The sequence below is a fragment of the Euprymna scolopes genome, chromosome 12, assembly GCF_053919585.1.
Source record: "Euprymna scolopes isolate OS-2025 chromosome 12, ASM5391958v1, whole genome shotgun sequence".
In the NCBI taxonomy this organism is placed as follows: domain Eukaryota; kingdom Metazoa; phylum Mollusca; class Cephalopoda; order Sepiida; family Sepiolidae; genus Euprymna; species Euprymna scolopes.
This window is the reverse complement of record NC_136493.1, coordinates 79,789,296-79,815,859: the sequence shown is the minus strand read 5'-3', so window position 1 is coordinate 79,815,859 and position 26,564 is coordinate 79,789,296. Positions and strand designations below refer to the sequence as shown.

At 37.4% G+C, this 26,564-nt stretch overlaps 1 protein-coding gene across 1 annotated transcript in view; it reads right to left on the bottom strand.

The window, feature by feature from the left end:
* The window catches only part of LOC145291074 (ATP-dependent translocase ABCB1-like), a 290,243-nt gene that overhangs the window by 72,264 nt on the left and 191,415 nt on the right, over positions 1–26,564 (bottom strand). Inside the window, exons 35-38 of the mRNA XM_080136587.1 lie at positions 17,649–17,852; positions 15,238–15,408; positions 11,858–12,019; positions 1,686–1,719 (exon numbers count right to left, since the gene is read on the bottom strand). Coding sequence (XP_079992713.1) covers positions 1,686–1,719; positions 11,858–12,019; positions 15,238–15,408; positions 17,649–17,852 — 571 coding nt within the window. The remainder of the gene's footprint in view (positions 1–1,685; positions 1,720–11,857; positions 12,020–15,237; positions 15,409–17,648; positions 17,853–26,564) is intronic.

Sequence of the window (26,564 nt, the reverse complement as noted above, 5' to 3'; positions counted from 1 at the left end):
TTATATTTCTCAGAATACAACCTCAATTTAATAGGGCTGTGTGAATTCTCCTCAACAATAGCAAACTTAACCCGAACATGACATGGCCCATACAAATTAGCGTCGAACATCGCCGATGATGCTAAAGTGTCCTAAAAGAAAGTATTGATACAATATCCTTATGCAATGAATTATCCTGTGTAGCATATTAATGACAATGATGGTAGTACAACTCTCGTGTGAGTAAGATCGGACTGTTCCCCATATACATTACAGACCAGTTAAGCAACTTGTAAATACTTACTGCATCGTTGACTTACAGTAAAAACCCTTTTATATTTGCATGGTATTCGTTCGAGTTTGAATAATCATTCTATGAGACCACTCGTGCCCCCTCTCGTTCAACAATAGTGACCGACCTCAACATCAAGTGCCGTGGATTTCTTTTCTTTCATCTTATTTTCTGGCCGTGTCGTCATCTCTCAAACTGCCAGCTGCCGAGCAAATGCGCATGAGTTCACAAGTATTAAAAAAAAAAATAAAATAACCCCAAAAGAAAACATTTTGTGGATGTCGGTTGGGCTCTAAGTGCGTGTCGGACACCATCACAGTAAAAAAACTCTCAAAACACTAACATCTTCGTCTTCTGCTGAGGTCGTGTTTGTCAGTTTACACCAACTCATCTCGATCCGATCCAAGCTATAACGTGCATTCTACTATGTCCAACTCGCAATTGTCCACAACTCAAAACTGTCCTCAACTGTTTCAAACGCAAGAGTGCCCGTTAAATATTTCTAACTGTCGTAAACTGTCGCAAAACTCATTGTCACTCCTAAAACTAACTCTAAAATATATTACCCGAGCTTTTGTTCACATCAACTGGATTTACAATCCTATTCAGCTTCCTTTGTGCGCCTTAGTTAACAATTTCCTCTTCATTGTTCCGCTGATAAACTTATTCCCTCTTTTTACTATCTAACACTTGGGGGACGTTGATAATACCTTAGCCGTTCGAGTTCTTATTATATACCATTGGATGACATTCAAAACAAACATACAACAATATTTATATGCAAGATAGATATATAAATTAATACATGAGAAAACACCTATTTCTATTTATCGGTATTTTCCTATTTTCATGTCAAATGCTCGTCTGAGCTCCAATCTATGTCCCCCTTTGCAAAACTATCACAAAAACACTAGAGTGCCTACAACGACTATCTGTGTCTAAATCTAAACGCAAATTCCATGATCGCAGCTTTTTCCCTAGAACTGTCCACGTGTGGAATTCATTTCCGCTGGTCTGCTTTTCAGCTAACTACAACATGATTGTCTTCAAGTCCAATGTAATCAAGTTCTTGTTAAAACGTCCTTTTAAAAAATATAATTCTACCCATTTACCAACACTAACGATTACTACAGTTGTCTCGGTGACTACCCTACACTCATTAACCATTATCCTTGATTGGCTTTCTGGCCTTGAGGAGTTGTGATTCCCTCGTAAAATGAAAAGAAAACACCTGTAAATTTCTTGTTCAGTTCAAAGTCCTGTCGTTTGCTCATCATAATTGATTTTAGCACTTCTACCTGAAAGACACCCTTACAATGATAAATTTATGTAAGTTTATATGAGGTAATTTGGTGAAAGAATTGATTGCGTCCGCCACTATATAAGACATCCGAATAACTAAAAGATCACTTACAAATATTTTGTTGGGTTTTCTCACTGGAAACATTCTGGAATAAATTAGAAAAATATTCACAAACAAAGAATTTTTTCGGAAAAAATAGCAGGACCAACTTTGGAGGAAGACGCTTATTATTGGCGACATTTAAATAACGAGAGGAATTCAATCATAAAGAAATTGATCAAATGCATTAAATTTTGAAGAAAAAAAAACGATAACTTAATTATCGATTACTAAAATTAAAGTTTAACATATTTGTCTGTTCTGAGACTAAATTAATTTATTTATCCGATGTGTAATTGCTTGTCAGTTTCCGTTTTGTTCTAAATCTTCAAACAGAGAATGAACATTTAATATCGATCGGCGGCTTCTCAGTCGGGGTCCGCAGACATAGATCGCATGTCTTTCGGATTAGGTGACTGATAATAATATATAAATCAATGCAATGACAGACATTTATAGTTAAATATGACCCATATAGTCTAAAATATTCTTCTATCTATCGACAATAGCCCAGTCAAATAGTACTAAACCAGTAGTGACTGTTGTGATACCCACCTTACGGGTAATAATAAACTTTTCCATTTAATATAAAGACCAGGAGAATATGTCTCACGGCTGTTATGTGCGAGTCTTGCACTCATGGCAGTCGGACTGACGTATACTCACGCTCTTCAATTGTGGTATAGAGAATAGGTGTATATACAATTAGATTATAAAATATTGATAAAAGTGAAACAAATATGAGTATGTAAATTCGTTAGACATAAAACAGCCAATTAGTTTCGAGAAGTTAGCAGAGGAAGAAACGAAGAGAAAAAAGTGTGAAAAGGAACAAGTAAGAAAGAAATTAAAGTATACGTAGATTGCGATGTCACTGTTGGTTTTGTATAATAGAGTAGGCAAGTGATCAAGAGAGTTGGAGAACGTACAATATGATTGGTTATTAATGTTATATTTCTGCTATATTTAAAAAAAAAATGACGGCACACTGATATATAAAAATATAACAATATATCTTTATTCTCAGCGACAGATGGTTCGGTGTTAGAAGGAAAATGCACGCACGGGAATTCGATGTTCATTCTTCTCGGTCCCAAATTGTCAACCAAAAACAATATCCTTTTCGGTTATTGTTATTATATAAACCCTTAAAGTTACTGTAACCACACGCCAAGGACGTTTTAATCGGCAATTGTTGTTTCACTGGATTGACCTGACTTTGATAACACTTGTGTAAGCGTTTACCGAAAATTACCTTTCAAACATCACACTTTTAGCTTTTCTTTCTGACAATTGATCAAGTTTGTTGCTTCTTCACGCAGGTGCCTGTCAGGTTTATAATTTTTATTCAAATGACCTTTTGGTACATTTAATAATTATTTTATTGTTCTAACAGGTGAACACTTTTGTAAAATAATGATATTTCGGCATACACAGCTGAGATATACAACATTAAAACCTTATGAACTAAATCAAAAGGATTCTCATGAATAGATGTTCGCATAGTTTGTTGTGGCACTATTTTTTAGGTGCCACTATCATCGTAGTAACGCAAAAATTTTTGTTCAGTGATCAGGCTTGTCGCATAAGGGTTAGGCAATAGATTTCCCATCATCCCATGTTGACAACTCTCTCGTTCTTTTTATTTCTCGACTGACTGACATGCGATGAGCACGCATATTTTGGTGTCTCTGTTGGGAGAGGAAGGGGATATCTCCTTCCTCCCGCTCAAAGAATTAGGTAAGGTAGCCTAGGCTAGGATAAAAAAAAAATTGTAATTTAATATTTTTTGTTTTATTAATGTAATTGCAGGATCCGTTAACCGGCGTTGCCCGGTTGAAGCCTATCCCCCCCCCTCGCAAAAAGTAAACTATGGTTGTTGCTAGTGGCCACTGCTGTCCCTGAACAATTGTGGACACTGGCGGCCGTGACCGAAATGAAATAATTTGGCTTTCACTGGCGATTAGTGCTGATTTGGGGCGATAACCTGCAAGTACTGTTTGAATCTAAAAGAAGCAATTAATAGAATGCGTAAATCAGTATGAATTAATAAAATTACGATTAATGGTCCATTTAGAATAATAATAGAAAGTGAAAACAGAAGTTTTAGAAGCTAGGGATTCTCGCTGTATAGAGTGATCGAAATAAGTGGTAACAGTACTAGCTGTTTTCGTTTGTTCGATTAAATTCAGATTAATAATCAGATTATTTTTATTATTTCATGGGGGTTTAAATCTGTCAAACGTCATCCAACGTTTATGAATACAAACGGAAAAAATTTCGTCCTTTTGGTTTAAAAGTGTCGATTTATTGTCATTGAATTTTTATATAGCCAGGGCTTCAATTTTACAAACGGTGCAGAATTTAAAATGGAAAACACTAGGCTCTTATAAAGCATACAAGCCTGGTGACAAATTCTGCACAGTTTGTAGATTTGAAGCCACGGCTGTATAAAAATCCAATGACAATAATTCGACACTTTTGAACCGAAAGGACGAAATTTTTTCCGTTTGTATTCATAAACTTTGGGTGAAATTTGACAGATTTAAACCCCCATAAAATAATAAAAATAATCTGATTATTAATTTGATTTTAATCATTTATAATTAATAATTAAATAACTATTATTATTATTATTTTAATTATTTTATTAGTATTATTACTATTGCTATTATTATCATTATTATAACTATTATTATTTATTTATTTATTAAAGTATCACAAAGATTAATATCATTACTATTATTGGCGTTATTTATTTTTACTATGTTAAACATTACAATAAATAAATAATTTATCCCTAAAATAATTAGAAGTTATCTCCTTTTGATTAATAAAAGTTATTTTTTCTATTTCATTTTTCAAAATTTTCAGTTGTCTCCCTTTGCATTTAATATAACTTTAAATTTTAAACTTAGCGTTCAATGATAAAGATTTATTAACCGTGCATTAGAACAGCGTTTTTAAATTAATACAAACTCTAAATAATTATTTCACCCATTCAACCATTCGGAGACATGATATAACAACATGCCAAAAGATAGATTGATTGCACTTAAAACAAATTTTATAATGGAGCTAAATAAGGTATATATTTTTTTATTTTTATTATTATTTTTTCTCTTAATGTTATTCCTAATTTTCTATTTTATTTATCAACATAAAATTGATAACTTTGTTTCTTTATTTTGTTTTAAAATATTTCCAGGAATATCTGCCTTACTTACGACAAAAAGGCTAGTTTTATTTTGGTATCTTTAACTTCTCCCCCTCTCCGTCAATTTTTGCTGGTGAGGAGACTATGTTTAAAGGACAAAACCTTTGTCAAATTATTGTCAATACTTATAGTGAATTTCATATAAATAAAATGAACATCGTTTCCGAAACGATTGTACACTAGAGTTGATTTTGTTTGTTTTTCCTTTTGAAACTGATTTTTAATTCACAATTATGAATCGTTTTACCCATATATATATATATATATATATATATATATATATATATATATATATATATATATATATATATATATATATAAATATATAAAACAATAGATATATGTGTGTGTAAATATTTAATAGGTAAACTCTTAAACTACTGATCGCATAACACTGAAATTAACAGGAAATAGGGTACTTGTGCATTTAACGAACCAGACGTAACTCAGCATTTGCTCGGCTTTGTCCGGCGCATGACGTCAACAGCCGGATAAAACCGAGCGTTGGCGACAAAATAAAAACAACGCTACAACAAAATAACTGTACAATGAAATTGTAAAATGTAGAAACATAAAAAAAATTAAATAAGTAAAAAGCAAAAACCTACCGTTCATTTATGTTTTTTTTTATTATTATTGTTTGAAATTGTTTTCTGTTCTCAAAATAAATGCATATAAAACAAGTTTTTTTTTGTTAAATAATAGGAAACTTTTTTTTGTCTGAACTGTTTTTTTAGTTTTTTTTTTTTTTTCAATTTTTAACATAAAAAATATTGTCTATGTCTTAAACATGTAAAAGTTAATATTTTTTTTTTTGCAACTCTTTATGTCAAATAAATGGAAAAGCCTAAAAAAGGGCAATAAAAAGCATTGGGGGGGGCAGGAACAAGGATTATTTGTACATTTTTTTTTCGCCAGAAACAAGGACTTTTTTTTGTTTGTTTTTTTTTTTTTTGTCAGAAACAAGGATTTTTTTTTTATTCATGAGTGGAAGGAGGGTTTCGGCGTTCCTATTTGGTACAGTGACCAAGAAACCCTCCTTTTCGGCGGAGTCGTATCCACCGAAGACCCAGACCACCGCCACCGGTGTCAGAAGTCTGCCGACGTTGTGTTTTCTGCGGTTAAAAACGGACTCGTCGATTTCTACCGTATGGCCTGGGCCTCCAATCTGCCGGGGATTCCTAAGAAAATAGTCCCTGCTTATATCACGCAGGAAAATTTTCCAATACACAATTGTGTGGCGAGAACATAACCCACATCCGCGATGGAGATTTTTTGTAGATGCCATCTCGAACGCCCATAAGTATATTATTTTTATTATACACGCGATGGTTAGTCGGGATTTTGAGAAGGTCCCAATCCTAATGGTGGTCCATCGACGACATGTTACACTTCTATACCTCCAACCGTAACCGTCGGAAAGGCTTGTTCTCTTTGCAAGTACACAATCCTGGCCAAAATGTAAACACCTTTTCTCTTCTGCCAACAATTTCCGTTGCTGGCAAAAGTTTAGTGCAGCCTCTGGGGTCTGGAGCTGGTCCGCAAGGTTTGTAATATTCATTATTATTTCGTCAGTTATCTTTTAAAACATTTTTTTAACTCTCTTCAAATAAGCGTTTTTTGAGTTGTGACACTCTTCCAATTGATAGCGAAATTCTCGTCTGCTTAATCGGCAATGCTCGGTTATATCCGGCTGTTGACGTCATGCGCCGGACAAAGCCGAACAAATGCTGAGTTACGTCTGGTTCGTTAAATGCACAAGTACCGGAAATAGTAATCATACATTAAGGATGGTTTATAACGAGTAAAATCTTTGAGTCGATGAATAACGCGTACAAAAACATATCGGCAAGTTGAAATGCGAAATGTTCATTTCAACAAGTTTTACTTCTTTCTGCGCATACTCACATCAAATTTATTTGTTCAAATGTGTTAATATTTAGAGTTTAACCTGTTTCTCTCAAAGTTTTTGATTTCGATTCTAGCTGATTGCATCAAGTCATTAAAAAAAAAAATTTTTTTTGCCATCACGTCTTTATATTAATAAATGCGAATATCTGCATGATTTTAAGTGTATTTAAATGTATTATATGGCAGGCGGAATCAAAGTATTTATTTACATGCTTGGAAAGTAAAACATTTCTTTTTACTTTCTTACAGTTTTGTAAGACGAAACATATTTTTTGAAAATTACTTTTTGCCGCAAATCCCTCACGAACGAAGACAAAATTCAATGAAAAATATCCATACTTTTCTTAAGTAAATCTTCCACGAAAGGGAAAAAATTCTAAGTACAGTTTTGATAGAAAAGCTTACTTGGGCTAATGTCAAGTTCTTGCGTTTCGTTTCTTCTTTCTTCGTTTTTTCCCCGAGTAATACGTAAATATTGCTCGAGATTCTGAAATCGGGACTCTTTGTAGTCTAGCCTAACTCTAATAATGTTATTTTTCTTTAAAGTAAATTATTACTCTTGTTCCCTTTAGATAAGTTCCTTTCTCTAAATAGCGTTTCCTTTACTTTAAATAACTTCTCTCTTTTTCTATAAATAATTTCTCCTTTTCTTTTTCGTAAAGAAATAAGAAGACATCTTTATATATCTTTTCTTTTTATTCATTCATCGATTAAGTAAACAAATATTAATTTCAAACCAAAATTCTACAGTTTTCGAATGCGTGTGTTGTGTTTTTATAGAAAGTTTCCTTTACACATTTACTGAATTCAAATATTTTAAAGTAAATTATGGCAACACAAAATAGAAGTTTATTTTAATGCAAAATAAAAATTTTCGTAACTGATAAAATATAAATGATCAGTAAATTTTGTGAAAACAAATATTAATTTCAATGACATTTTTTAAATAATTTATCTCTCTGATTAAAATACAACATTTTCGGTATTTCTTTACATTAACTGCAACTAACAGTTCACATTCAAAATATCGACTTTATATGTTTTCGGGTATGCTGGCAACAAATATTACAGTTAAATTTAGGCCTGATAAGTAGTTTACCGGATATGAAAACATTTGCTATCTAACGTAAAAGCTAATGTAATCCCTAGCAGCCACTTTTTCGCAACCGAGGAATTAGTAATGTGCATGCGTAACAGCTTTCCGAATAAACATCCCCAAACTTCCCCATGTTAAGAACGGCTTTCGGAATAACCCCTCCTCAACTTCCCCATGTTAAGAATGCCTTTCGGAATAAACATCCCCAACCTCTCCATGCTAAGCACGGCTTTCGGAATAAACACCCCCAACCTCCCTATGCTAAGAACAGCTTTCAAATAAACACCCTATTTTTGGACATTTTAAGGGGGGGGAGGTGAAAAATATTTGCTTTGTCATCTGCTTCAGTTACACGCATGCGCATTACTAACTACTCGGTTGTGAAAAAAAATGGCTGCCAGGGATTACATTAGCTTTTGCGTTAGATATCATATGTTTTCATATCTGGTAAACGACTTATGTTGCATAGGGATGGGGTCTTTTTAAGATGACGGGTACATATATACGATGGTGATGAGAGAGAGATAGAAGACATTTATACAGTTCTGTGATGTTTCTTCTTAACACATATAGCGAGGAGAGTGTGATCAGTTCTTTTAACACAGGAGGGGAAGAATCATTACTATGACAGAGAGACACATTACTTAGGATGGGGTTTATACAAAGTTCATTAATACCGATGAGGGGGCACAAAGTTCATATTAAGGATGTTTCACATTACCTTTTGCTGTAGAAAGACGACACGACACAGTTTTACAAAAACATTGATGATGACTTCTTTATTATCACATCGACCAGTCGAAGGATGATGACGTCAAGGAATTCAAAGTCGTTTTTACATATTTAATGTTCTACCCCTTCGCCTCACAGTGGGACCCTCCTCGTGTCAGCTCTGTCCGGCTAACTGTGCTAATTTCGATCCGGACTCGACTCCCTGTCTCCAACTCTAGCTCCTATATTGAGAATTCATTTTTGCTATGACGTCATGTATGGCTTCAAAACGTGATCGATTCACGTGGCCTAAACATACGTGGTTCGGCACATGTTCCCAAACCATTTCTGCAGACAGAGAATTCTCAGTAACCTATTTTTCAACCGAACCTATTTTCAATATATTTGTAAATTGTATTGTTCATCATTTTTCAAGCTGACCTTATTTTAATTCAGTTTTCATAAAAAGAATTGAACAATTAAATTTTTTTTGCAAACAAACATTTCTAAACTATTTCATATGAAATTGAACAATGCGAAATCCTAACATTCCATTTTCTTAATCTATTTCTGAACCTTGCTTACAATGTTCGAATCTCGGTCTATCCTAATCTCATTTTCCACTTATCTAAAATTCTTCTTACTTACAAGAAAATTAGCGCAAATTTAACTGTGATATTCGTTGTCAGTATACTCGAAAACTTGACGTTTACAATCCAAAAAACCGCCACGCGTTTACACATATGACGTGTTTATATATATATATATATATATATATATATATATATATATATATATATATATATATATATATATGACGATGCCATCAGCTAGAATCGAAATCAAAACATATAGCTCACAAGCTTTATCCGTTACCGTCTGAACCACGCCCATATTCATATAAAAAGTTTAAAAAAATAACGTTGTTAAACTTATAAATGTATATTTACGCATGCGTAAGGAAACCACTTCAAATCGATTTACGCTTGCCAAGATGCAATTTGTTTTAATTTTGACCCACTTAGCAGCTATTTCTTCCGGCTAAAAATTAAATTGAACTTGTTCTCCAGGTTTAAAGCTTCTATATGTTAAGTGTTATGTCTGTAGACCAAAAATTGACAGAGGAGTTTGGTAGAGATCGTTCCACACGCAGACAAATAAAGTTAAATATATAGATAGATATTTAATTAAAAGCAATAAAAATGTATAACTATGAACTTTCTCGCACATGTCTATAACAATACCATGTGCCAAATATTATTCCTCCTCCCTTCGTCTTTCATTGTATGTTCTAATCTCTCACCATCTTGTAATGTTACTAATGCAAAGGACTTTATTACATTCTTCCTTCTTTCTACATTTAAAATATAATTTTTTTAATTTTCTTCTAGTTGGGATGGAGCATCCTGCTGGATTCCAAATATTCACCTACTATCCCAGATATCTTTTTAGAATTCTAACCTTCCCTTAAAGGGCAATTATTTGTATCAATCTCTTGCACTTGGTTCACCGGGTATATTTGCCAGGTAGTTTTTGAAATTCTGTTAAATGAGTCTAGTTGCTCCTATAATTACTAGAATAATAGAGATCTTCCTAAGAATCCAGTTTCTTTTTCATGTCATACATAGGATCTTGGTATTTCATTTATATTTCCCCCCCCCATCTCTCTTTAACCCATACGGCATAATCACGTTAACCACTGGATCACCGAAGGTAAGCAATGTTGAACCTGGTCTCTACTAAGTGGGTGACCATTTGGAACTTCCAGGTGCTGTATGAGCTCTCCGCTTATCTCGGCATTGTTTCCAGTCGTCCTGGACTTTTCCTAGCCACTGGACTCAAATAGTGCCGATTTAGGAGAGGTATGGTTGGGATTGCGCAACCCTTGCCTCACATGTGCAGCTGCCCCTACAAGGGGTATCCTTTCTCTTCCGAGACTGAACGGAGGCATCGTATCATATATTTCTTTAACCCAGCGTCATCGGATACATTCAGAGAAAAGGCGTTTTAATACTATTTTCGTAATGAACAGAAAATGGCGGCACAAGGCATTTGAAAGGAAACGAATTAAAGTTGTGTATTGAATCATAAAAATAATTTATTTAAAAAAAATAGTTTCGTTTCTATTTAACTGAATCCATTTTTATTACTATTCCCTCCTTTTGTCAGTAAAGATCCCTATTGCTACATGTTTCAACCCTTCATTCACCCATAACAGAATTGATGCAAAGGATCCTAATATATTATTCCTTCTGTCATCCTAAGAATCCAGTTTTTAATTCATGTCATACATAAATTACATTGGTATTTCGTTATCTTTTCCTTCTTAGCTCTGTTTAACCCATCATCATTTCCGACACTATTTCGTTTCATTTTACTTCATTCGAAGTTCTTACAATTCGAGGTGTCCCCTTTCTGGGGTTAACACCAGATTTATGTATATGAAATACATAGATATTCGAATATTCATTTAAAGTTCTCCTTTACATCTCAAGTTAGTAAAGAAGTTGAGAACATCATTTTTCTTTCCCCAATTGACCATTTAAGTGTTTTATGGTATATTTTTCTTGTAGCCTTTTGATCTTACCGGATTTCAGGACAAGAATTCATCTAGTCTGATGGAGTCTCCATGTCGGTTTCCATGTGCCGTGGCAAATAAAACTGTAAGAACATATGGTCATTGTTAAAGTGAGTTAATAAATGTTCGCAACTGGTCGCCGACATGATAATATGTTTGCATACATATGAAGACAGAAGATAAGTATTAATCTAATATATAACAGATTATATGTCTGTCTGTCTGTCTATCTGTCTGTCTCCATATTTTCAAACCCTATCTCCTCCGAAACAAAAAGTCGCAGAGCGGCGCTAGGGGCCTCAAATTATTGGATTTTTTACGAGCCGTTCTTTTATGGGTCTTTGACCTGTTAAAATAGTTTAAAAGCGGTCAAAAATGGATAAAAATTGAAATAAATCGTTATACATTTTGTACATTAATCTTAATTTATTATATATTTTTAATCAGTTAATGTTCGTGTCACGTTGGTACAATGGTAACGTCACCAGTTTTGAATGCTATAGTTTAGGTTTCGCTTCTAGCTGATGACACACAAGTACTTTTCTTTTACTTTTGAAATCACGACTCTATAATAATATATATGAAATCTGGACAAATCAAAATATCATATTTAAGCGTATTTTACACACGGGCAAAGCCGAGTACCCTCGCCGCTAATACAAGATACTTACCTGAGCTGTGACCAGATCATAATAAGCTCCCTGTAAGACCATCAACTCATTGTGTGTACCTTTCTCTACGATTTCACCGTTTTTCATGACAATGATCATATCGGCAGATTTAATGGTGGACAGTCGGTGGACAATCACAATGGTCGTACGTCCTTGGCTGGCCTGGGGAAAATAAATTTACAGTCACAATTAACAGATCAAATATTGAAATAAGTGGATGCTTTGTTTATGCATGCTATTATGCTATGCACTAAAATGGAATTTTCCGTTCGAGTAAACTTCTGTGTTTTTTCTTGTATTACTGTGTTCTTGGGCTACGAAGACAACTTTTTAGTTATATAAATAAAGAAATCAATATAAAACGAAACTTAATTTATAAATAATAAGGTTAATAGCCGGATGTTAAATAATACCTAACTTTATTTTTTAAAGTATAACTTAATTTTTACAATTTATTAGAAATCTTATAAAATTTTCTGCATGTAATATTGAAGAATTTATGGAGAAAAACGGACACGATAATGATAACGCTCGAAGGTTCGATCGTGTGTAACGTTTAGTATTTAAAAATATTTTATAAATCAAAACTATGAAAAAAAAATCGGCATTTGCTCTAATCTAAGCAATTAATGAAAGAAGTATTAACCTATTAATATAAAAATGCGATAGGTTATTTCTATAACTAGCAGGACTCGTGGAAATGTTACGGGATGAGAAATATATTTAACCAACAATAATGTTTGATGAAGCTGATATTTTTCTGGACAAAAATTAGTTTTTTGAACAGAAAAGCCAATAACACACAACAAATACGAGTTTATTAACATTTCTATGAAAATAGTGTCCATTGTATTTTAAATATAGAACTGACTCAGATGAGATACATTAATAAATACTAATAAATACTCAGAAAGTAATATTGTGCTACATACTTCAATACAAATAATAAAATCACACTGTAAGAGATGATTTGAAATTTACGTCTTTCAGTCCAGCACCTCTTGGGAGACAATGTTCTTTTTTCCTGTTTTTTTTTTAATGTTCACTTTTTTACGTAACGTTTCGCTGACTTCTTTCTTCGGTGAAGAGCAACTGCGCGTTTAAATTGCAACAAGTTTCTTTCTCACACCATCACAATAATGATCATATATTACTATTATTATATTTGAAAACACGGCTACATCAAAGGGAGGTCACTCTCATATTCCTGTCCAGAGTTAACAGATTGACCTTTTAAAAGCCAAATTTCGCAAAACAGTTTGGCCTTAAAAAATTGTATTTAGCCTTTTTTTTTTTCAAAACGTAACGTACGAACTAAGGAAGTCACATGCAGAATATCATATAGATGAAAATATTGAAAAACCAAATTATGCTATGAGATATTTTATGAAATGATTAAAGTCATTTTTGTTTCTACAAAATATTTTCAAAGATGTGACTAAACTCTGTTTAAAATTCGCGCCATGCACACATCACTTCAGATGAGAACAAATGGCAATAACACATGACGTACTTTTCTCTCTTCATGAGGGGCTGACCCTTCCGGATTAATACCATCAAAAACCTAACGATAAAAATTTAAAAAAAGCAACAAAAAGTCTTATTTGAAAAATGTGTCTTACACCGAAAGTTTCAGAAAAAAAATGATTTCAGTCATCTAATAAAATATTTCATTACATTTTTTGTTTTTCTAAAATTTTCAAATCAACCTTATAAAATAATATTTTCAAATTAATCTTATGAAATAATGTTTAAAATTAACCTGATAAAATATTGTCAAATTAACCTTATAACATAATATTTTCCAATTAAACTTATGAAATAATGTTTTCTAATTAACCTTATGAAATAATCTTTTCAAATTAACCTTATGAAATAATATTTTCAAATTAATCTTATGAAATAATATTTTCAAATTAATCTTATGAAATAATATTTTCAAATTAGCCTTAATTATAAAAGAACAAGCAGTATGTTATATTGATGCAAACCTATGGCATTTATTAAACGGTAAAAGCATAAAATGTTTTCTCCTCTTTATTTCTCTATCTTCATGAATATCTGTAATCATTGAGATTTTTTCCTTATTTTGATTTTTCGTACTACTGCTCTTATCTTAAGTGTCATTTTCATAAAGTTTCAGTCAATGGTACTGTTACATAGCGTAGACGCGCGTATGGCAGCAGCAGTAGCTGTATGTATATGACTGAGCTATGTGCGAGATGACGTAACGGCGAGGAAGAAGGAAAGAAAACGATTATAAAAAGAAAAAAATGTGGACCTTTGCAGTTACAAACGGACAGAAAAGGAGCTCGTATGATTTAGATTATTTGGGCTTCTGTTCTGCCCATGAGCGGCATATTCACAACGTTTAGGTCGATGTAACCTTCGGCCTTCTTCAAGTGTATCTTGTCGAACTCGAAAATCTTTTTGTTGAACTCGGGAATCTGCACGGAATTTAAACGGGACCATTTATTTAATTCAAGAGAGTCGCATGCTCCCCTTCCGTCAGTCATGACTAGATAGAAGTCCTAAGTAATTTGCAATTGTATTTTTAGTCGCCCACACAAGATTGAACCTTCAACCTTTAGAAGAAACTTTTTACAACTGAATTTTCGAAATACACTATCCACTGCGCCACGGATCGTTGTGAAAAATTACACTCCAGATGAGAACAATCGTCCGAAGACTCTAAATGATACGAATAACAAACCCTCGTCTCAAAACAAATAACAATTATGCTTGTCTCATACTATTTCTCTTGAATAAACAAATCACAAGAAAGCGACAAATGTAAATCCCAGAAAAATATTTTGTACTTAGTGAAATTATTTTACTCGTCAATTTTACAATATTTGAATTAAAAAAAAAAACAGCGTGATTTAATTGGGTTATCCAATGAAAACGAATTGTGAATATTTGTAAGTGTCTATTATGGAAAGAAATACTCGATCTGTGATCGATGAAGTCGATAGAAATTTCGTTTTTAATATATAAAATCAGACCGAAATGTTCATAGTTCACTGGTTAGGTAAAATCAAATATCTGTTTGTTAAATGCATTGCTATTATGTTTAACTTCGAAATTCCGACCGATTTATTTTGACATATTAGATTACTATTGCTATGCATCCGTGGACTGTAAGAGTTCTTTTAAGAGTTATTTTTAAAGTATTCTTTTAAGGGGGCGGCGTAATTCGGAAATTTTATCTCAATAAGGTAATTTGATAGAGTAACTTATTGCTACTTTATTAATTTAGCAAAAAAAAAAAAAAAAAAAAAAATTTAAAAAGATCATGATACAATCCTTGTATTGATTTTTATATTTACCACCGTCCCAACCAAAGCCAAGTCAATAGCACAAGAGAACGGTAACTGTACCTTGTCCAATGCATCTTGAACGACAGCTTCACTTTCGGAATCCAACGCGGATGTTGCTTCATCCAGCAACAGAAATTTCGGATCTTTCACAAGTGCACGGGCGATGGCAATTCTTTGTTTCTGGCCGCCACTCAGCTGTGCCCCTCTTTCGCCAACAAGAGTATCGTATTTCTTTAAGATAAAAATCAGGCATTAAAATAAGGTAAATACAACGAACGTGTTTGCAGTCACAACTAAAGAACAGGTGGTCGAAAGTATGTTTCCAACTATCAAAAGGTAACACCAATAGAAGAAAAAGTAATATTGTAATACACAACACGTCTTCGATCCAGTTTATACAATGTAAACAATAAGAACACGAAAAGTAACAGAAGTCATACGACAATCCTGATACCTGATTGATATGTTTTCGTCAAATTTGCTTAATCGTCACAATCTTTGTAAAAATTGGCAAAAATATTGCAAAGCAAAAATTTTATTGCTGTGTGTTTGATTGTTTTGATTTACGGGTTATTCAATGGCGAATCCAGTCACTGTGGTAAAAGTTTCTTGTGCTTCAAGTTCTTTACATATCGTAATGTTTATTACACTGTTTTGGTTTTTTTTTGGCAGAACATGATTGAGTTTTGCAAAAGGAAAGGAAAAAAATAATAATATCAATGCGTGTTGCATTTTAAGTCAGGAGCTGGTATCTATAGACAGCCTGAACCGGTGGCACCAGGTCAACGAAACTGAATAAACTGAACGGAGTGCATGTTCTTTTTTTATTACTAATACTGTTACATGAAAGGGCTTTCCCCTTCTTATGTAAGTAAGAAGACATACTAGATAAGTGAAAATGATATTAGGAAAAGGCTAGAATCGAACCCTGTAGGCGTTAAAGATAATGGAAATTGGAATCTTAGGATTTCAGTCCATTATTAATTCTATTAGAATAGCTAAATATTACTAATGTTGGAAAAAGAGTCGATTGTCCAGTCTTTTAGAAATATGGATATTAAATATGTCCATTAAATGAATGCACAATGCGAGTTAAAATACAGGGTGTCCGTAAAGTTACTATACAGTCTTATTGTTTTATTGTATTATATTTGTATTAATAGTTAATATTTATTTTTTTACAGGTTTATTTAATCAAGCATGCCACGCAAGCTAACTTTGGAAGAGCGCAAATTTATTTTGAAGCGATATTGGAAAACAGAAAACGCACAGGATGTAATTCGTGACTGTATAGTAACTTTACGGACACCCTGTATATTGTTAAAAAATAGGTTTGATGTTAAACAATTGAGGATTCTTTGTTTGCCAAAAGTCTGTTGGACGGACATGTGTAGAAAACGTGGTATAATCAAGTTGGTCAACAGTACACATCTGACGTCATAAACAAAGGAGATTTCTCGGTATATTGAATCTGTGGGTTCGAAGTTAGAAGTTGATGTCAGTTAGATGGAATCAGGAAAGATCGAGAAGCGAAGGGAGGAAAGCAGACCATGTAGATCCAAGTTTGAATTCCTGACATCACCAATCGGCCGGTTGAATAATAAAGGAACCATGTTTGTAACTGTTTGTCTCGTGTCGTCATTCCTCACAATCAAAAAGGTAAATGTGTTTTTAACATCATCTTGTAACGAACTCTAATATGTGTTATAAGAACTGTTGCATCACATCTCACAGTCCGTATAAATATAAAGTCCCCAAGAATCATCGGAGTCTGTTATAAATGTCTCTCTCATTATCATCGTCATCTGCTCTGAGTCCTCGTTATCATCTCCGTTAATATGTTTCCAATATGACCCCACCTACCCGCTACACAACAATATTTGTTCTTCAAGTGTTTCATTATTACTTTCCTGAAAATTAATAATCTGAACCCAAAACACGTGCTTTAGATTGACATGTTACTATTTTTACATAGGAATTTCGTACCACACTGTACATTTAAAATTTTTTTTTCTTTCGCGTACTCAGTTACGAAAATAAATTTATTTCTTCTTAGAAATACGATGTAGTTTGCGTGAAGCATTGTGCGTAGTGTGTAAAATGCTGATTTTTTTTAAAATAAAAAGTAATACCTATGTAATTTGATTGAAAGCACAGTTTGATACGAGACAACGGTTGGAGTTAGCTGAAGATATAAGTTCTTAAAATTTGTTGCTACCCGACACGGACTTCTATTATTGTACAAAATGGAATAATCTATTCTATATTTTTTCCACTCGATGATACAACATATTATATCTAATTATTTTGAGTTCTATAACACTCTTCTGTATTTCGTTGAAATTCAAAGACACTAAAACCATTCGAATTAGTAATTTATTCTTTATTATTACGACGATCAACGTTTCGACACTTAAATATCTTAACCTTCTTCAGACAATTATCTTATTCGCTAACACGGGCGTTGTTACCTTTGGAAGCTTCATAATGAAGGCATGAGCATTAGCGCTTTTAGCTGCCCTCTGGATGTCCTCCGTGGTGGCCTGTGCAAAACCATAACGAATGTTTTCCCCAATAGTGGTTGAAAATAAAACAGGTTCTTGACTGACAACGCCGAAGGATGTTCGTAACAAACGGACGTTAAAATCTTTGATGTCGTTACCATCGATGAAAATCTAAAAGACAAAAGAAATATTTCAAAAAATAAGACAATGGCTTTAAAATAATGTTAAAGAATTGCAAAAGAGACTTGCAAATACAAAACTATACTTAACGAAACAGATCACGTTAGATCAGGTCGAAGAGAACATTTTTTTTTAAATAGTTAAGATCATGTAGTTGGTTAGATGAAGCTAAAGTGCAGGTTGTCAGATGCGACACACTTTCCCATGGCCATTTGAATTATACGTCATTCATAAACATTCAACTGATAACATGACTGATACCAACCATGAAATTACGATGCCGTTAACACGTAGAAAAAAATGTAACAGACTGATATTTTCATAGAGTGTTTTCCACTCCGATGTGCAAACTTTGAGTGATCCATGATTTATGACTATGAAATAAATTACCACAGTCAGAATTTCGAACGAAAATACACTAGTTTTATTACTAAATTGTTCACGACGTTTAAACGGGAGCGGGAGCTTTGGATTTTAGTTTTCAAGCTAACCCATCACTTACTCCCGATAACACCCGTGAATAAGTAGTTCTAGTTTTTCTCAGAAGTTTCGTATCTCCAGCAGAGAGGTATTCAATTGTCAAATAGCCGGCTAGTTTAGGTTTATTTTCATAAGTCCCACCGGGTCATAACTAGTCTGATTGACCTCACCAGTGGAATGTAGGACATGATATAAATTTTATTTAAAAAGAGACAAGGGTAATCGAATTCGAATATCTACTTGTGAAACTCCCTGGCAAAGTTACAACTCCTTATTCAGCAGGCTTTAACGAGGGCGATTACCAGGAATAAATGGTGTGTCAGCTTGAAAACTAAGATCAGAAGCGTCACTGTCAAATACGATCAATGTTTATCATTAGATAAGGCCAAGGCGAAGAGTATTTGGAAGAAAACTAACCCAGGCGATGACTGTAAGGGTCCTGTAAGCACAAATCTAGCTAACCGATGCGAGTTTACGAATTCCAAGTAGTTAAGACCAGCTCGGTTATCGTGAGACTTAACCAACCCCACATCAATCAGCAGTGTATATTCCGAAGCCAACTCTTAGAGCGTTGGGAGACGACGTCTAATTAATATTTTAGAGGCTGCTTTGGTGTGCACTTTCGTCTGCCCAGATGATGTGTCAGTTAGCCATCAATATATACATGCCGAGTCCGTTCGTAAATGAATGGTTTTGACTTTTCACTGCAATGCAAGGTTAACACCTTACAGTGCAGAATCAAGCTCAGTCAAGTTTATATACTTGTCCTTATGCACCGATCGGAGCCAGATTGCGTCTTCCACAACAGAATCATTGTTTTCCACAGCTATGCTGGTGGTAACGGAACGGGCGTTTACCCATACTGTAACATCTTTTCCACACATACACCAGTAAGTAAATCGTTCTGAGCTACTCTCAAACAATGTCTTCGATCATTCATATCAGAAGAAGGTCTTGTACTTTGTCATCTTATCCAGTTGTCACAGTGTTTGTGTGGTGTAAATGAAGAAAAAGAGAAACAAGAACGACCGACCGCGTTTTTGTGTAGCTTACCTCGTGTTCATAATGAAGAAGAAAGAAACAAAAATGGCTGCCCTGTTTCTTTATATGCCTACAGGGTGACCACGAGGTATGCAAATGAGATGCTCCTGATTGGAAATAAAAGAGGAGTGATTTGGGGAAGGAGGGCATTCTGAAGTTTGATTGCGAGCAGAGAAGGTGTATTTGAAGAAGAGAGAAGCTAAAGTTGCAGAAGTTCGTTTTGGAGTGGAGAGAAGACGCGTCAAGTGGGAACGGGAAGGTGAAAGTTCGGACAGCAGTGTCACGCAAGCGACAAGCTATTTCGGCATATCAAGCAATTAACATGGCTGAGTGGAGACTGAGCACTCAGATGTTGAGACCCTTTACTGGGGAGGGCGACCTGATTAAGTGGCTGGAGAAATTAAAAATGGTGGCGAAGCTGCAAAAGATAGAAGATGTGGTCATCCTGCTGCCGCTATACTTAGAGGGGGAAGCCCTCACGATTTACCAGCAGATGCGAGATGAAGACAAGGAAGACCTTGCCTTAGTGGAGCAAAGGCTGAAATTGGCCTTCGCGGAGGGCCCATTTGAAGCACTTGGCAAGCTGTCAAGTTTGAGGTGGACCGGCGAGTCCGTTGACGTCTTTGCGGCAGAGATCAGGAGACTGGCAGGGTTGGCTGGTTACGTGGGGAGGAGCCTGGAGATGACGGTAAAGCTGTACCTAGTGAACAGCTTCCCAGAGGAAATCTCTGCGAACATGCAGAGAATCACGGGGATCCATTCTATGGAAGTGGACGATCTCTTGGTCCACGCCAGAGTCCTAGTGAAAAATGTTAAAAGCCCAATCGTGGCTGCAGCTGTGAGTGGAAATATGTGCATGAGGCCTCACTTGAATGAGAGGCAGCCGGCAAGGCGACAGGAGGGGAGACCTGCCATCAAGTGTTTCCGGTGCCAGGGTCCTCATCTGATCAAGGACTGCAAAGAGCCGAGACCGGGGATCACGTGCTACCGATGTGGACAAGTGGGGCATATTAGCCGCTATTTTGTTGCTGCACGGGACCAGGGAAACGAGTGAAGGGGAGCTATTGCGCCAGTGGTTACCCCTTCTGTGTGGAAATGGCGCATGATGGAACATTGCCTCAGTTACCGGTGGTAGTCAATGGGAAGAGAGCCATAGCCCTTGTCGACACAGGCTGCACTACAACGCTGTTAGCAAGGAATGTCGCGAGGTCATGGAGCGGAACCAGGATTATTAGGACCGTGGATGGCAGGGATGTGAAATGCCTAGGAGAGACGACAGCGGAAGTAATGGTGCAAGGGGTGCCCATTGAACTGCAAGCCCTAGTGTTGAATCATCTGGTTGGTGGTGTCGACGTGATTATAGGTATGAGTGCAATAAACCGACTGGGGGGCGCTACGTTAAGAGGGGGCCAAGTGACGTTTGGACGTCTTAGCGCAGTGGGGATGGCAGGAGTGGAAGGTGATAGAACTGTCAGAACCCCAAAACCGGAGGTTTGCTGCATTGAGGACAAAGATTTCCTGGCGAAGTTTGATGGCGTGAGGTGGACGGTGGAATGGAAATGGATCTCCGGGCCCCCAGAACTACAGAATAAGGTGGGCTGCTACGAAAACACCCTGCGAGGAGAAATAAGAAAAGGATTCGAGGAAGAAGTGGAGAGGTGGATAAAAGAAGGAATTCTGAAACCGTGGACAGGGGAAGAAAAAGGAGTGTTGCCACTACTGGCGGTTGTTCAGCCTACCAAAAACAAGATTAGGCCCATGCTGGATTTTAGGGAATTGAACAGACACGTAGCCTGCCACACTGGAACGGGGATCGACGTATGTGAGGATGTCATGAGGAAATGGAGAAGAATGGGGCGTGCCACTAAGATTGTCGATCTGAAATCAGCATATCTGCAGATCCATGTAGATGAAAAACTCTGGCAGTACCAACTGGTCCGGTACAAGGGGCGGGTGTATTGTCTGACGAGGTTAGGCTTTGGGCTGAGTTCAGCCCCCAAAATTATGACTGCCGTACTGAAGACAGTGCTGAGCAAAGACTGTACAGTGGAGGAGGCCACTAGCTCGTACATTGACGACATCCTGGTGGAGGAGGCAGAGGTGACAGCAGAGAAAGTAAGAAGCCATGTCGAGAAGTATGGGTTAACCGCAAAACCGGCGGAGGCCCTAGATGGAGGAGCGGTGCTGGGGTTGAAACTAAGGCGAGATGGAAAAGACAGCCTTGTCTTCGAACGAAGGAATGCAATACCCGAAGTCGGATCTGAGCTGACGAGGCGAGAACTCTTCTCAGTCTGCGGGAGGCTGGTCGGGCACTATCCTATCGCTGGCTGGCTCAGGATAGCATGCAGCTTCATTAAACGACAAACAGGCACTGATGACTGGGAAGGCCGTGTGACGAAGGAGGTCACGAACATGCTGCAAGAAGTCATTGCGAGAGTGAGGAATGAGGACCCAGTGAAAGGGAAATGGTATGTCAGCGGCGAAGACGCGGGTGTGGTTTGGTGCGATGCCAGTAACCTGGCGTTGGGCGTCGTACTAGAGATAGGAGGTGTAACTGTGGAGGATGCGGCGTGGCTAAGAAAAAACAACGACTTCTCCCATATCAACGTAGCAGAACTAGATGCCGCTATAAAAGGAATCAATCTGGCCCTGAAATGGGGATTGAAAATAATTGAAGTCAAAACCGATTCGGCAACGGTAACGTCGTGGATTCGGTCGGCAATAACTGGCGATAAGAGAGTTAAGACAAGGGGTGCTGCGGAAATGCTGATCAAGCGCAGACTCGGAGCACTCACCGACCTGATAGCGGAATTCCAGTTGAGAGTATCTGTTGTGTTGGTCCCGTCAGAAAAAAACAAGGCGGATTCGATGACACGCGTGAAGAAGGCCTGGCTGCAGGAGGGAAAGGAGGTCTCCTCGGTATGCTGTGCAGGGGAAGAAGTCAAAGAGTCACACGAAATGCACCACTTTGGTCGAGAACGAACGTTATTCCTAGCCAGAGAGGTTTACCCGGAGACTACCGAGGAGGAGGTTAGGGAGGTGGTGGAGAACTGTCGAGAGTGCCAATCAATTGACCCTGGACCATCCAGACACGAAGCAGGAGAGCTACACGTTGCGGAGGACTGGAAGCGATTGGCCATTGACGTGACACACTATCGCCACAAATTGTATCTGTCGATGGTCGACTGTGGACCGGGAAGGTTTGCCATCTGGAGAGAGATCAGGGCAGAAGCTGCATGGGCGATCGGAGGGGTCATCGAGGAGATATGTTTTGAGAGAGGGCCGGTTGAGGAACTCTTAATGGACAATGGCCCCGCTTTCCGATCAGAAGCCTTTAAAGGGGTGTGCGATAAGTGGGGAGTAAGGCAATTTTTCAGAGCAGCGTATCGGCCGAGTGGCAACGGAATAGTGGAGAGGAATCATCGCACCATTAAAGCCGCTGCGGAAAAAAAGCAACGTATCACCCATAGAGGCGGTGTTTTGGTATAACATCTCGCCGAAGACCAAACAAGATGAGACAACTGTGCCTCATAGGGCCGTTTTCACATATAAGTGGCGGCATCCGTGCAACAAAGCAGCAGGAATTGAGAGTGAAGAAGCCACTATCAAAGTAGGTGAAGAGGTGTGGGTGAAACCCCCAATGCACAGTGTACCCCTCGTTGGAAAAGAGGGGTCATAACAGGATTGCAGTCGAAGAACAATGTGATGGTGAATGGCGTTCCCCGGCATATCTTAGACCTGCGTCGTGTGACATTGCCGGTATGCAGTGAGGGCAGTGAAGAAGAAGAAATCGAGGGCCACCGAGAAGCAAATGATGCTGCTCAACCTGACTTAGGCCCGCGTTGTAGTGAACCTGAAAACGTTAACCCCCGAGAAGTTGTCCCCCAGAGGCCTCGACGTGAGAGGAGGCGGCCTGCTTGGATGGAGGATTACGAAGTATCCTATTGATCTCGAAGATCAGGGGGGCGTGTGGTGTAAATGAAGAAAAAGAGAAACAAGAACGACCGACCGCGTTTTTGTGTGGCTTACCTCGTGTTCATAATGAAGAAGAAAGAAACAAAAATGGCTGCCCTGTTTCTTTATATGCCTACAGGGTGACCACGAGGTATGCAAATGAGATGCTCCTGATTGGAAATAAAAGAGGAGTGATTTGGGGAAGGAGGGCATTCTGAAGTTTGATTGCGAGCAGAGAAGGTGTATTTGAAGAAGAGAGAAGCTAAAGTTGCAGAAGTTTGTTTTGGAGTGGAGAGAAGACGCGTCAAGTGGGAACGGGAGGTGAAAGTTCGGACAGCAGTGTCACGCAAGCGACAGTTTGCCCTTCGTTTTACAAATGCCGTGGTGACACGTAAGCAATCATACACCAGGAAATGGCCTGTCAATTTCCCGCACACTGAAAATACAATTTGACGAGTAATTCTATCAGAAACTATTAGGTCACTTCCACGCCAGATAAAACAGTTTTCCTTGTGCCTCCTGGACACTTAATCCCAATATGCGTGAACCCAGTCTCAGATGTTCTGGGGTTTTGCTTGCCAGACAAAACTTCTTCAAATGTTCCTCGATACAGGTTGCAGAACACTCATATTCACAAAAATGTCGTCAGTATAAGAAGATGATCTTATCCTGGCTGAGTACGGCATTAACAATGACCCGCATTGAGACATTGACATTATCGCTGGTCCTTGATCTCTATTGTTATGAACGACCGAATACATTTATCGATATGAACTTGCAAATAGGATCGACGTAGGTCTATCACCGTAATGTTTGTTCCTTGCTGTCGCCATTCGCTTAATTTTTGCAAGAAAACATCCGCGTTGGCCGTATAAACATCCACGTACTCATCTAGCTCCCGATAATCTATAATGGGCAAAACCTTCTGCTTATTATTATGCACAACAGTCATGCGGGATTAAATCCTTTGGGGGGCGAGTTCGTCCTCTGGATACGGCAGTAGCCAGCCATTATCGATCCACATTTACATTTTACAATCATATTCCTCACCAATTTGTGCTGAGGCTGAGTATTCTGTAGTGTAATTCAAGGTTACTCACCAGCCCATTCCCAAGGTGCGGTCCACTTCCTAGTGTTCTGTTCATACTCTGCGATGAAATCAGACTCAGTAATGATGATGGCAAAATTTGGTGTGCTGAATTGTGGAAAAATTACGTCACCGGCACTAGACACAGCTACTTCTCCCAGCCGCTTAATTGCGTCCAGCCAAAGCAACAAATCAAACCCAAGTAAGTATCCATTCACAACTAAGACTTCTCTGTTAATAATCAGTTTTGCACTCACGTTAATTTGCATCACACTCATTCCACAACAATTAAGTGTGCTTCCGTTTGCTGTAAGCACATGGGTCAAAGGAAAGTCCTCGTCTATTCATTACAACACGTCTTGCGGACTAGTGACTGCATACATCCGATATCCACCAGAGCTGTACGTGGTATTCTATTGATGCGAACAGTTACAACCGACAATGTGTCTTTCACAAGAGTTTTGGGGATGAGATTAGCACTATATTTTGCTCATTTCCCGGACAAAATCGAGAAAATTACTCACGCCACTGACATCGACAGCACATGATATTTCTCCTGTGCTTGACACCAGCACCTCTGACTGTTTCACTATCCAGTAGATAACTGCTTGCCCTATAATTGAGCCCATTACATTTATAACACCGCAGTGAAGTATTCATCTCCTTAGATGTGCTTTGTTTCCACTTTGCTTATAATAGTTCTTCCGCATGATCAGGTAATCCGGCAATGAATGCACATTACAGGCACTGATCTGATACACCGCCAAACAGGACCACAAGCCTGTGTAGTTCTACAAAAAATACATCGACCTTTTCATCTGATTGAAGGCGGCATGTTGCAAACTGCTTCCATACAGTGAAAGGATTCAAAGCAAAGGCTGTGTACAGCGTTTTATTTACGCAATTCATACGCTTTTCTTCACTTAATTGCTAGTACATAGCATACGCACCACCCGACAATCGCATCGGAATGATGCATTCAATATGCTTCAGTTGGCATATCAGTTCAACTATCTCCAGTCATCCTACTATTGACTGCCCGAAGTCACTGCCATCAAACACTGATATAAGCTTTGGATCGAAGGCCATAATTGCCGAAATAGCTTGTGACTTCACGAGGTAAGAGAGACGGAAAAATTGTTATTACACGCAGCAGTACGACTGTGACAACCATCAATTCAACTGGACAATAAGCATAAACCGAATTCTTCCATCTACATGACTTGACATGGAAAATACCGTCGAAACGACCCGAAACATATTGAAATGACACGATACGATCCCGAACACCTCCGTCGAAACAAAACGACACGACCCCGAATCACTTTGTTGAAACGACACGGTACCAGAGTAACCTCAACAGCCACTCCCTGAACGTCTTTGGCATCAGCTTTTTATAGCCTTTGGATGAACTTATTTTCACAATAGGTAGGCCCAACTAAAACATCGACACAATTCTTGGGTACTTTCCCGTGTGCTCATCACAATTCTTATCGAACCGATTGTTATTGGAGAATTGATCAAACATGAGCAGCACTACACCATGAAGTGGCAATCGATCTAGGCCAACTTGCATCTGATTTGTACGATTCTATGAGATGAAAGCTGTTCTGATCAACTTGGATCAATACAAAGCTTTCATCAGGGCTGACTATCACCTCTTAGCGGCTGTTTTAGAGACCACTGGATTTGTTGGATTTTAACAAATAGGTCTTCGTTCTGTATCGCTTGCCGATGGTATTAGTTCTGGTAAATCGAAAGTGTTCATATTTTTCGCTATCTTCCGGTCGGTGCGTTAGGGCTGTCGGCTTTTGTTACTATTCTACGACCTTGTTTTGGAGCTGCTACTTCGCAGGCTAAGGAGCGGAGATGCAAGTTCAGTTCTACACAGAATTACTTTGCTTGGGGTGAGGGGGTGAGACAGCGTTTCCGCGTTCGCCAATGTCATCGCCATCTTTGTGCTTTCAAGATATCGAGAGATGTTCACACATTACAAAACGATCACGGTGGCCCAAATTAATCGCAGCAAATCAATCGACCTGTGATTAGGTGTCTGGAGCGGTAACACCACCCTTCCAATGTCAAAATGGTAAGTGACGTACGACAAACATTAACCCGATATGGAATAAAATATTTTTTAA